This window comes from Lissotriton vulgaris, chromosome 4_1 (genome assembly GCF_964263255.1).
Source record: "Lissotriton vulgaris chromosome 4_1, aLisVul1.2, whole genome shotgun sequence".
Classification (NCBI taxonomy): domain Eukaryota; kingdom Metazoa; phylum Chordata; class Amphibia; order Caudata; family Salamandridae; genus Lissotriton; species Lissotriton vulgaris.
In genome coordinates, this window is record NC_141691.1 from 552983887 (window position 1) to 552997549 (window position 13663).

Here is a 13663-nt window from a genome sequence, read left to right on the forward strand (position 1 = left end):
TTCTTACCTGACGACTTGGACCCGGAGGAGTGGCGCCGACTCCCGGAGCTGTGACGGCTCCGCCCCCGCGACCTGTCCCTCGACCTCCCGTGGGACCGGGACCGGGACCTCACACGGCGCGGGGCCGACTGGCGGATCTCGAGTCGCCTGCGGGACCGCTCCCGCCTGGCCTTCCTCGAGAGGGCCCGACAGTCGGAGCAGGCCTCGTCGTCATGGTCGACGCCCAAACACGTCAGGAACAGTCGGTGCGGATCCGTAACCGACATGAGTCGTTCGCAACCGCCGCAGTGCTTGAATCCGGGCATCCCTAACGGCACCGTCGGAGTCGTGAAGACTTCGAAAGAGAACAAAAAGATCCAAAAAGTTATTCAAAAAATGACCAGGGAACTGCTTTGTCCAGATCTGCCCTGGCTGGCGCGGAAAAAAGAAGAACTGACGTCAGCACGCGGAGGCGGCGTCTATATACTCCGACGACGTCATCACGGCGCCCACGACGCCGACGACGGACGCGGAGCCGCAGACGACGCCTGCCGACGCGCAAGGGTACTGCTACGCAAAAATTTTCCGGATCCAGTCTGACACCTGGGGTTATTCTAAGGTAAGGAATCTATCACTAACATGTCTCTTTCAGATATCACTGCAACCCGGACAAGAGATGGGAGACCGCAGAATCCACGAGGTGGTCAAAAAGATCTACCCCATTGAACGACAGATCTCTGAGGGCATCCGAATATGATCTGGGAAGCGACTGTCGCCAAGCATGGCGGCGTACAGCCACAGCGCGAGCAAGAACCTGTCCCATAGAGTCAGTCGCATCAAAGGAAGACATAAGGGAGAATTGTGCCATTCCCCTGCCATGCAGTATTAGACTAAGCAATTCTGTCCGAGGTCCTTCCGGAATGGAAGAGAGAAGGTTCTCCACTGTCCCAAAGAGTTGAGGATGCACGTGCAAATACACAGGCCATATTTAATGCCCGGATGCCTGCGCTGGCAGAGGCGAAAAACCTGCGACCACATTCGTCCAGCCACCTAGACAACCTGGTGGGAGGTAATAACGGCTGGGCCCGGGCTTGTTGGTGTCGCGTCTGCTCCAGAATCGGAGTTGACGCACACAGCCGGTGCCAGGGAAACGTCCGCAGACGAGGACCCGGCATGAGTGCCTGCTGCCTCTGTGGGACCCGAAGGCGAGCCAGAGAAAGGTGGAGACTCAAAGAAAGCCTGGAGTGCCTTAGAATACGCCTTCATTTGGGTACCAACTCCTGGAAAGGGAGGGTACGGAGGATGTGGCAAACGTGCGCCCGTACCTGGCACAGCACGAGAGGAATTTGCGGCAGCGTCACGGACATTGGACGAAGACCTCCGCAGGCGACGCCTGTGCTTACGCTTATCTGTTTTCACATGGCAGTTGCGGGAGTGACCTCGGGAACGAAGCACAGAGACGGGAGGGAGTTGGACCGGACATCCGTGCCTCCAGCAGTTTCATACGGCGCTCTCTTAGGAACTTGGGCTTTATCCGCTGACAGGCATCGCACTCTTTGGAGACATGGTGGACGACAAGGCACCACATACAGATAAGGTGAGGGTCTTTGCCAGACATCTGACGCGCACAGGCTTCGCAAGCTTTAAAAAGCCGGAAGGCATTGCACACTATTCCCACGACACCGAGGGTGTTGAGAAGGCCCAAAACCAGGCCAAGGAACTGCTGGTTTTCCATGATCTGCAATCGGACGCTGAAAAGAAGAAAACTGACGTCAGCGCGCCGGAAGGGGCATATATGGCTCCGCTGACATCATGTCCGTGGACGACGTCAGGGCGGAGTCGGGCGGCACCGCCTCCCGGCACGCAGAGGTGCTGCAGAAAGTTTTCCAGATTCATTCAGACGCCTGGGGATATTCTAAGTTAAGGAATCTGCGGCTAGACAGCTCTATCAGATGGTTGATGTGCAGCGATTTTTGCTGTTGGTTCCACAGACTTTGCACTGTTTGGTGCTGAAGATGAGCCCCCCACAGCCATCGAGGGACGCGTCCGCTGTTAGCATGGTCTGTGGAATTGGGTCTATAAAGGGCCATCTTTTTGATACATTTTGTGTGTTCCACCACTGCAGAGAGCGATGAGTACGGCCGCTTATCAACACTAGATCAGTTAAAAGACCCTGTGATTGGTTCCATTGACTAGCTAAGCATTCTTGTAGGGGGAGCATGTGAAGCCTGGCATGGGGTACGATCATAATGCAAGATGCCACCATTCCCAGTAGTTGCATTTACACTTGAGCTGGAAGCGAGTGATTGGTCTGAAACTGGAGAACTAGCACCTGAATGTTGCGAATTCTGGCTGCGTTGGGAAAGCCTTTTGAGTATCTAATGGGGCTCCTAGGTAGTTTTGAGTATTGGAAGGGTGGAGATGTGATTTTAGCACATTGACTGTGAACCCCAGTTGATGTATCTGTTCTGTAACAATAGCGTTCTGTAAGTGTGTTGGTGACATTTTGGATACCAACTGGCTTTGTTGAGCCAGTAGTCCAAGTAGGGGAAGACATGAATGTGTTGTCATCTCAGATGAGTAGCGACTACTGCCAGACACTTTGCGAAGACGCTGGGAGCAGTGGTGAATCCGAAGGGGAGTCCCCCAAACTGGTAATGTTGGCCCGCTATCACATATTGGAGAAATTTGCGATGAGTGGGAGGTATTGGAATATGAAAATAGGTGTCCTTTAAGGCTAGAGTAGACAGAGAGTCACCCTGTTTTAGGAGTGGTAGTACTTGTTGAAGTGTAACCATGTGAAAATGGTCTGACTGTATGTAAAGATTTAATTCTCTGAGGTCCAAAATTGCTCAGAGTGAACCATACTTTTTGGGTATTAGAAAGTAAAAGGGTATACGCCCGACCCTTGGTATTGTAGTGGTACGGGCTCCTTAGCCCCTTTCAGAAGGAGAGACTAAACCTCTTTTTGAGGAGGTGTAGGTGATCCAGTGAGAGGTTGTGTGACCTTGGGGAAATGTTTGGTGAATTGTTGGTAAATTCAAGGCAGTTACCAGAACGGACAATCTCAAGAACCCATTTGTCTGTAGTTATGGCTTGCCAGACGGGTAGAAAAAGTAAACGACGCCCCCAACAGGTGTTAGATGGTCGGGGTAGTGTAGGGAAGTCACTGTTTGGTGTTGGAGGGGGAGGCACGTGTATTTTAACCTCTACCTTTGCCATTGTTGCCTCTGTAACCGCATCTGAAGTAACCCTTAGAGGCAGAGGTTGATTGTTGCCTTTATACGTGGTGGTAGTAGTGTCTGAGGAGGTACTTTTAGATCCTCCGCGGTAGAAGGGCTCCCATGGATTTGACTACTTCCCTGTCTGTTTTCATTTTTTCCAATGATGAATCTCTCACAGGATCAAATAGGTGTTCCTTATTGAATGGAATGTTCAGGACAGAAGTCTGAACTTCTAGTTTGAATCCTGAAATATGAAGCCAGGCATGCTTTCTTAAAAGGACGCTGGTGTTCAGAGCTCTAGCAGCAGTGTCTGCAGCATCTAGCTCGCACCTGACTGAATTATTAGAAATGAGCTGTCACTCCTGCACTAGGTCTTGCTCTTTGAACTTGTGCTCATCAGGTAAAAATTGGAACAACTGCTCCATCTCATCCCAATGCGCCCTGTCGTATCTACCTAGCAGCGCTTGTGTATTGGAGATGCACCAGAAGTTTGCAGCATGAGAGGCTTCCCATTTCCCCAAAGCGTCAATCAGCTTAGATTCTTTATCTGGGGGTAGAGCATCTCCTGTTTGTGAATTGCCCCCTCATGCGTGCGTTGGACACCACTAAGGAATCCAATAGAAATTGGTCCTTTATGTATGCTAAATCAGATGGTGCTGGCTTATATTTCTTATCTACCATAGGGGTAAGGATATGGGCCCTTACAGGGTCATTAAAAATATCGCTCACATGCCTGATCATACCCTTGAGCATGGGAAATGTGTGTGAGGACCTTTTTGTGCCACTAAGGGTCTGGAAAAGAAAATCCTCTTCTAGGGATTCCTTATGGAGATGGACTCCATGGTAGTTGGCAGCTCTACCCAGCAGTTCTATATAACCTACACTGTCGTCCAGTGGAGAGGGCATGGTAGGGTAAAGGTCAGGATCATTCCCTGTGGGGGAATTGGTGTATAATCTGTCCAGGTGTCTGGGGGTTTTGGTTCATTGTCACCAGCCCCCATCACCCTGATCTTCAGGTGTATGTGGTAGTGAGTGTTCAGGTGAAATCATTAAACGTTGAAACTGAGGAGAAGGAGGAGATGGATAGGGTAGAGGAGAAGGATTAGTACCAACATTTTTCCATTTTAAGGGAATGTGGTAGGCCTCTTCTGTTTCGGGTTTCCGTTTTATTGTCAGTTTTGTGGAGATATGTCAAGTAGTTGGGTGAATATATAGCTCTTTTTGTTTGGGATCCAGTTTGGAAATAGGAGCATCGAAATGTTGTTCTTTAGATGGAATCTGCACATCTGTTTGTTTTGGTGCCGAACTTTTTGGTGCCGGTGGTTTGGATGCTAGCATTTTGGGTGCCGAGGAGTTTGGATCCGAAAGCGTTTTGGGTGTCGATGGGGCAGAGCCTGTATTCGACTTTGATCCAGAAGGTTTCAACTCATAGCCGTTTTCGAACAGCTCTGCTCGGAGCCGTAAGGCTTTCGGATGTGTTTTGGGGCCGAGCCAGAGGGCGGGCATCTGAAACATGTTCTCGATGCTGACTGTGCCCTGGAGGCGGGGATTGGACCAGAGCCGCCTTTTTGGGCTGAGGTCGACTTTGGGGCAAGTGAGGGACTGTACTCACGGGACGCTGCCCTTGCGGGATGTCGTCGTCCCCATCGGAGCCGTAGTCAGAGATGGAGATTGGTTATTGCGTCTTGTTCCTCCTCGGCTCCCATGGCATCTCTGGCCACTTGCTCCGAATCCTCTCCGAAGAGGTCCAAAATGGAACTTGTGTGTTGGCTCTGCACGTCGCAACGTTGAGTCCGAAGGTCGCGCAACCTCTTTTTCAATTGGAAAGCCTTACACGCATCCCAGTCCTGTTCTCTGTGCTCCGGAGACAAGCACAGTTTGTACACTTTGTGTGAGTCGATGCGCGGATACTTCGCGTGGCACCAAGGGCAGAATTTAAATGGAGTCTATTCCATCGGCTGCGAAGCGGACTGACGCTGGTAGGCCAGACGGCCTTTCACAATCTACCCCATCAAACAAGGGTTTTTTAAGTAAATATGATACACCCAGAATGGGATTACGCAATCAAAAACAAAGCCGTTGAGGGGGAGTGTCTTGCGCACCAAGGGAAACCGAAGAAAAGGTGTCAAACCGGAGTGCAGCAATTCGCGCCTGAACCCGATGGCGGAAAAAAACAATCTAACAATGGAGTCGATGCCCACGTGCACTATCACTGAAAGGAGGAGTCACCTGAGAAGAAAAACAACTTGCAAACATCCGGACCCAACACTAGATGGCAGGAGTATGCAAAGCATTTGATCTACAGCTCACGTGCCTCGAACATGGAGTTCTCTGTCTCTGCTGGAGGGGCTGGAAATCGGGCAGAGACATTTTGGTAGAATGTCGCAAAGGCCTGGGCAATTCTGGCAGTTCTTCGAGGACCTAGTCATCTGATCCGAGGATGGCAGGGAACAACTCCTAGATTTAATCCCAGATTGGTAGTTATGGAGGAGGGGATTTATTTCAATTAGCTGCTTGAGCTGTTTCACCATCTCCTTTTCCCAGTTTTAGTCTGCATTTGACTTTTTCAAGAGTGGAGCGATAGCAGTGTGTTTGACGTTTTAGTACGATTGCTGACTAAAGAAAGGCATTTAACATGCGGGAGGTGAGGATTGGTCCATGTTTCAGTGTGAAATTACTTTTAGACGCCAAGCTAAACATTTTGCCAGTCTCTAAATATTTGAAGGTTGTGATTATGTTCTTTAATGCCTTGCTTGGGTTTACAACATTTTACAAAAGCAAAAGTATCTAAGGTAGCTGAAACGTTAAGGTATGAGTTGATCACTAGGGATGAAGTGATGACTTGTAGGGGTTTTGCTGCAGTGTATGTTGACTCACAAACTAGCAAAAGGATATATATTTTTAAGTGCCTTTAAAGGATTGGGGATAGAGCAAAGGTTGAAAGTGATGGATGTGCAAGGGAAATGTTAGGTTAGTCGAGATAATCATTGGTGTGATCATGTCTGCGGATGTACCACTGTATTAGTCACCTATTTTGCACATTAAAATAAGGTCAAGCATGTGCTCAGCTGTGTGATTTGGGCTGCTATCTGTTGCAAGCGGACTACTTGCATGTTCTCAGTGAAGTATGTTGCCTATTTTAAGTCAGGTCAATTAGATGAAAAGTTGAAACTGCATATGATCTCATTTTTTGTATGCCTTAAATAATAAGTGAAACACCTGTTCAAGGAGTTCTTATATGAAACTGTAGTTTCCTGAAGGTCAGGTGAAAACAGCTGCAATGAGAACAGCTGGAATTCAAGTATATGTGAACAGCTGCGAATTAAAACAAGGAATAAGTAGTTCCTCAGGTCAGGGGCGTGTGGAAAGGTAACACCTCCCTCTCTCTTAACTTCTTTCTTCAAGGTGCTTTAGTATCCTGCAACGAATATAATCCACACAGGTATTGCATCTTGTTATGAAAAGTGTCACAGTAACCCCCTATTTGTAGGTGGTAACTGGTACTTGTGTCCTTCATCTGTTTGAAGGCTCAATGCCTATTGATGCAATCAAGCGTTTATAAAGAGACGCTCGCCGTCCAGCTGGTAGAGGTTATCACCACTCAAGGGCATATTCGTCTCCTAGCATTCGGAAGTGGCAGGAGTTGTCAGTTTTAGACTGATGTCAGGCAGTAGTGAGGTGGTGTCAGTGGTTTGGGGGCTTAGAGTTACAGTTGAGCAAAATTTTTGGTGAACCCAGTAATGGAATTGCCAGTCTCATGCTACCATGGAGCTTACTTGTAAGGGAGTGTGATGGGAGTTGAGCTGTAGTCAGTCTGGGTGTGGTCTTAGATCTCAGCGGTGGGCATTAGGGCTCAAGCTGGACTGGATAGTCAGGTTGCGGGCACATATACTAAGCTCTCTTGGTTACCGCTGCACCTAGCACCGGGCCGAGAAGGCCATGGAGCCTTGTACATCCAGCAACACCTACATCACCTAACACAAAAGCAACGATTTTGCTTGGGGATTAGTGTCATGGTAGCAGGGGGTTAATAGAGTTTGTAGGATGGCAGCATGCAAAAACTGGCATTTTAATTTTATAAAATGTTTTTGACACTCTAAGAGTACCATAGAAACACTGAGTTCAATGGAGAAAAAGTAATTGCTTTCTGGAAACAATAGCCAACTTCAGACAAGCCCCAGTGCTGTTCTATTAAAGTCAATATCTGGTAGTATAATAAGATCTTAACAGTATTTCCCTACTTTAAGCACTGGCTACAAAACAAATGCACTGGCATTATAAAACATTCCATAAAACATTCCATATTTAGCGTACTCTTTCAAAGAGCCAGCACGGTTTTATTTCAGTAAGTGAAGCAAAACAAGGTAATGTTAAGTAAGCGTGTTTGCTGCAGCAAAATAACTTGGAATAATAATCAGAAAGTTTACATGTAAGTTATGAACAAAGCAATATTAATTTAGAAATGCACAGTAAAGAATGAGAAAATAATGTATTAGAAAAACAAAAAACATTAAAATAGGACATTAATCTACTTGAGAAGGTAGCTCTAAATAAGAGATTGATGCTACTCCTGTAGGCATTCTGCACACAATACTGAAAATAATTAAGTACCTCTTTGAAAAGAAAGCTGCAGAGATCTTAACTACAATATGCAAACTCTGTGCACAAGAACGTAATTTCCGGCAGAAGATTGCAATGCAGCATTTTTGTAGCATAAATATCTAATACTTTGAAAAAACATGGATGCCAGCACAAGACAACAAATGCGTGCAAGAGAAATGTTCAGGCAAAATTTGAAATGAGAAGTAATGCAGAATTCCAACAGGACTATGCTATGAATGTATTTTAGACTCTATCGAAAGATATTCTTACCGTCTTCAGAAGCTGTTCCTAAATAAGAAAAAAAATAATGAAATACATAATGATCTTACGCCCAAGGCTTTCTTGTGTTCAAATTATTTTCATGTGAAACACAGGGATAAAATACCCCTAAAGTAGAAATACAGAATTTAAATCAGTCTTTGGGAAAATACAAATGTTCTTTGTCTAATAATGAATAACAACTAGGACAATGCAGTTAAACAAATAACTGTTTGGAATGTTGGAGTTCTATCAAAACAGGTTGGATCGTTATTACATATTTCAAATGCATTATACTCCTGATTCGAGCAATTATGTGTTACTCGAGCAAGGAGACCTAAATGGACACTAGACGGAGACAGACATGCACACAGGTAGGGAGCAACACAGATGCTGTAAGAAGGATGTCAGTACAAATACCGCAACAATGTGTAGTCAAAGTAGACATTTGCAACAAATTCAGACTTGCAGAGGGATGAGGGTAGGGCATCTGAATCTACAGCACTTACACGCTATGAACAAATGCTTATAAGGTAAGCAACATTTTACAATTGTAGCATACTATAGCTACATCTGCCTTGTACAGACAGAAAAGCAGTAACCTCCATAAGGGTTGGCTAGCTTGTGAATGACGCAGATGTTTGAAACAAAGTTCCTAAGATTGTCTGACCAACCATAGCCTGCAAGCGGGCTAATATGTACACACAACATTGATTGGTAGAGTGTGTGGGATTGACCAGGTGACTGCTTTACATAGGTCAGCGACTGGGATATTACAGGTGCCAGATATCTACGTTGAGCAGTCTGAGGTCTGGATGTCTGGTCTAGCTTTAGCTCAGCGTGAGATGGTCTAGCTTAAATCCAGGACTGAGGAAGCCATCCTTCTTTGGAATGAGGAAGTAAAGAACGTGAAGCCCTTGCTCTGATGTAGTGGATGCACTCTCTCTATAACCCCTTCCTGAAGGAGTGCTTGTCCCTACTCCTCTAGGAGGCAAAGGTGTTCCCTGCTGAGGAGGAGTATGCCAGGGCATGTTGGGAGGGGTTGTGATTAGTTCTAGGCAGTAGCCATGGCAAACCAACCCTAAAACCTACTGATCTGACATTATTTCCTCCCATTGGGACAGGTGGCCAGTGATCAGAGGAAGAGGATAAGTCAGTGTTTTAAGGTGGAGACCACTTTACCGGAGCCACCTCTACCCCTGCCCTTGTTGTTACCCCTGTAGGCATCTCTGGTGTAACATCCTTCCTGCCTGCTAGAAGAACAGCTGCTGTTTTTCTCAAGACTGTCACTGATTGTGGTAAGTGCTCGTCTCCTCTCTTATACTGGCTCTGAAAGGAACTAACATTTGCAGTTTGTAGGGCACTCATATTTCACAATCACTGTGCCGGTTTTGACATTTTTCGGGATTTCATCAACCTAGGGCCAAACGTAGTGTTTTCCATCAAATGCTGCTGGACCTCTGATTTAAACCCAGAGATGTGGGAGCCAGGTGTGGCATCTGAGTAGGACACTAGTGTCAATGCCTCAAGAGGCTGTGTCTGCGGTATTGAGAGTTCAACAACTTTTGGAGTAAAGAGATGGTCTTTCCCTTTCATACTATTTCCTCCCCCCTCTTCCTAACTCCGCAAGATGGTGCTTTAAGGACAACTGCAGCTTCTGCCATAGGGACCTGTCTTATCAGGAGAGAAGCCTGACAGAGTTGGCTGCTTGCTATGGGTCAATTTCCCCTAAAGCTAACCTCTTGCTCATTACTATTTTCTTGCTTTTTTTGTCAGACAATGGGGCACTGCTTGTAGCCTGAGTAAAGTCCCTGTTGCGGGCATTGTGAACCACTAGGGAATGACGAGAAAAGTGGCACCGGATATACACACAAGGTCAGTAGGTGAGGGTTTCTACTTTTTTTGTTCAATCCTGGGTGTTACTTTTACTCATTGATACTGCTAAGTTAAATGTCTCAGGAGCAGATTTAAGCATGTCTGTGGAGCATTGCTAAGAAAAACTTGTCGTATCAGACTTGTGGCTAGTTACAGGGAAGGAGGGTGGCCTTCAGCAACTGTTTCTTCCTCAAACGCAGGTCTCCTTTTACGAGGCAGAGACTCTGCCAGCTTTGGCTGAGGGGATTTAACTGCAATTTTAACAATTACAGGATGGATAAAGAGGCATGTCTGCCTGACACCGAGATTCTCTTGGAGCCTCCGCAGGATGCACTAAACTCCTGAATCCATGGATCAGACTGTCAGCGGCGCTTTCACTGTCAACAAGATCTTCATCGTTAACTGCATTTTGGTGCCAATAGGGGCTTCAGAGGCTGCTTTGTGTGCGGGTGAGGCTGTTCAGTGCCCTTTGGCCATGAAGGGCTCAACACTCGTAAGAGTAGACACTTCTTCGACTCCATAGCCTTTTCCTGGTGCCAACAGCAGCTTGAATGCATCCCTGGAGGTGGCACTCTTGTGTGCACGGGGCTTGAGGCCTGACTCGCACAGTAGTGGAGGTCTAGCTCAGCATGAGATTTCTTGTGAGGTCTTGAGTTAGTGTCAGAGCCATGTGATGTCCTTACAGCCCTGGGCATGGCTGTAGTTTGAGGATTGCTAGCTATCGTTGATGGCTCAAAATCCTTTTCTACCTCGTGTTCAGAGGCCCTTATGGACTGGGTCTGGCTTAGGTTGTAGGGATTCAAGAGGGGTGGGCAATTTTTCTTACATGAAAGCCAAAGAGATGCTGTCTGCTGAAGAAATTGTGGCTCTCGAAGGATGACTTTGGGCATTTTGGGGAGCAGCCAATGCCTCTCCCTTCAGTATCCTAAGGTTTTCTTGGAGTGGAATGAGAGGCTAGATTCACAGGAGGTGTCTTCATGGTACAGAGAAAAGCACATGCGGCAAACGTTGTGATGGCCCTTTTATGGGTACTTCATGTGTCACCAGGGGCAAGTTTGGAATGGTGGCCGTTCTATCATCCTCTTGCAATCTGCATTCTCCGGTGTTTAGGCTCAATGGGAGACACACAGTCCTCAAAGTGCTTAATTTGAGCCAAGGAGGGTTACTAGCACTCATTTTTGGGGGACTGGTGCATATTTTATTCTAATCTGACATTTCCAGAGAGAGAGAACAACACACAAAGGAGAAAGGAGGAGGAAGAGAAACACAGGAAAACCTTCAAAAAGGGAGAAAGCAAGAACTTCCAAAATTGACAGTAATGGGCAGGAAGTGTTTGGTAGTGCATTAAAGAGGGCCGAGGAGGATTCAAGGCTACGCAGTCTTGGTATTTGGCACTCTGATATTTTAGCGCTACCAAGGACTTCTGAGCAGTGCTTTGGGCACAAGCACTAATTAATTTGCAAATTAAACACTGAGTCATCTAAGACTGCAGGGGCCCCAGCATGCAGGGACCAGATCGTTGGTCGTCTGTGAGTGTATGAAGTATCCTATGTCAAACAGACTTTTTCTTCTGAAATGTTGTGTTGAAATCAGTTTTGCCCCAGTCCGTTACAAGTGTGAAACACTCAAAAACTTGGAGCCCTCTCAGTGTACATCTGAATCCAATGGTGGGAAAATGGAGTTGGTGCTCTTGCGCACAGTCTATTAACGGAGGAGTTGACATCACTTGAAAGACTTCTTTGGAGAAGAACAACCTGCAAACGTCTGAGCCCGACATTAGATGGCAGGCACATGCAGAGCCTGTATATCTACAGCCACACATGCTACCAACAAAAGGTTTTGTTAATTTAAACACTGCCCTAGGATGTCAAAGAGGACAAGGCAAAAGAGGACAAGGCAAAACAGGACAATGACAAAGAGAATAAGGAATTATTTGGCTCCGAAAAGCAATCGAAGTATGGAGCAGGAACCAGACTGGAATGGACAAGGCAATAACAGAGGATGAAAAGGCAAGAACAGAGGATGAAGAGGCTAGTAGGGCAAATAAGATCCTTGTATTTGTGGTGTACCAAATCCTTTATCAGACAATACCAAGCACTGATAAATAGGTGACGTCAGCTGAGGCCAAATTAATGGCCATGGAGAGGAGATTGTCTAAAGCAGAGCCGGAGCTGCAATTAGTAATGGTGTGAGTCTCATAGGTGAAAACAGCAATCAAACGGTTGTAATCAGAAAGAAAAATGCAAAACAACTTCAAGAACGGTATGCCGTGCACTCATGTACAAGGGGAGTATTTGAAAGATGCCATAAGGGCAGTTACGGTCCTCTGGGTTGTAGGCAGAGAAGCTGAGATGGCACATTAAAAAAAAATGAAACCTAAAAGCTGACATAAGCAACATCTTTAACATGTTCATATTATTTTCAACTATGTTATGTTTCTCGTTCAATCAATAATTGCTTTGAAATCTTGTAATGAATTTATTATGCACATGACATAGATGCAAGTCATTACAAAGATAACTAATGTATTGATGCATACGACTTGCTTTGCATCCTGTCCTTGTGTCTTCCTTTGTTGCAGTTCAATGTGTATATGTAGCAAAGCCATAACCAATTAATGTAGTTTCAGGAATGTATTGATGTGTTTGCACAAATTAAGGAAAAAATAGGTAAATTACACAATTTTGGTACTTTAGTAATCATTCGATGTGCTTTAAAGTACCATCATTTCACTCACTGTTACAACTCCATGTTGTGACGGCACAATGCATCCTTTATGTATGTGTTTTTATCTCAGAGATTTGTAAGCCCACAGCTAACTGAAAAGAGTTCTTAAGAGACTAGGAGACAATTTTGCCTGAGCAATTCCCCATGCCTTACACAACCCAAAAAGAAAAGAAAATGTCAAATGCTCCATGAAGGAGATCCCTTTTTGGTGCGTACAGGAAATTAAATGAATTTGTCAAGTCTTAATAGCTATAACATCCATGAGCAGGAATGCAAGGCATTTTTAAACTACTGTTACCACTTGACTGGAAGCTTGTATTGTTTAGTATTATGATTTGTCAGGCAAGCATATCCCTTAGGAAAATTCAGACGTATTGCTTTTAAAGAAATTCCTCTTCTAAGCGTTTCTTTTGAGGTAATATTCGTAGCAATTTCTGTTTATGCTTATGTCTTGACAATAATTCTAGAATTGAAGGCCAGTTTGACCACAGTATCTCGAAGAACCATCTGATATCCTTTAAGTTTGACTGACTGCTTTCCTTTTTTATTAAGTACCTTTTCCATATTCTCTATACACTGCAGATTCTTTAGAAACTAAAGAGGAAAACTGAACAGTTATTCAAGAATACAGCTCTCGATTAAAAGTGTCCTCCGTTGATATAGAGTTTCTGCTCTAGGGCCAGATGCACATAGGTTTGGTTTTGCGATTACCTTTTTTTATTTTTTATTTTTGATAAAGGTGGTACATAGATGGACAAATTTCAACAATTATTACATACATGATAAGAAGTTGATAAAAATTTGATATATTTACATACATTTTTAATTACATCTCGTTAGCGGGAACGAGAAAAAATAAATAAATAGATAAATAGGGTTAGAAATAATTTTCAATTAATTGGAGACAAACAAAATTTTTATCCATTTCTATCTATTCTCCAATTAGTTACAGGAGCCCATAGGCGAATACCCTCCTCACACTGCCTCATGCCTTTATA

The 13663-nt window shown here is 45.2% G+C and overlaps 1 protein-coding gene across 48 annotated transcripts in view; it reads right to left on the reverse strand.

Moving 5' to 3' along the window:
• CLASP2 (cytoplasmic linker associated protein 2) overlaps positions 1 to 13663 on the reverse strand; it is a 1795600-nt gene that overhangs the window by 810949 nt on the left and 970988 nt on the right. For 37 of the 48 annotated variants that reach the window (XM_086964693.1, XM_086964709.1, XM_086964696.1 and 34 more), the window contains one exon: positions 8076 to 8093. The exons of the other annotated variants lie outside the window; for them this stretch is intronic. In XM_086964693.1, coding sequence (XP_086820819.1) covers positions 8076 to 8093 — 18 coding nt within the window. The remainder of the gene's footprint in view (positions 1 to 8075; positions 8094 to 13663) is intronic. 48 annotated transcript variants of the gene reach the window in all.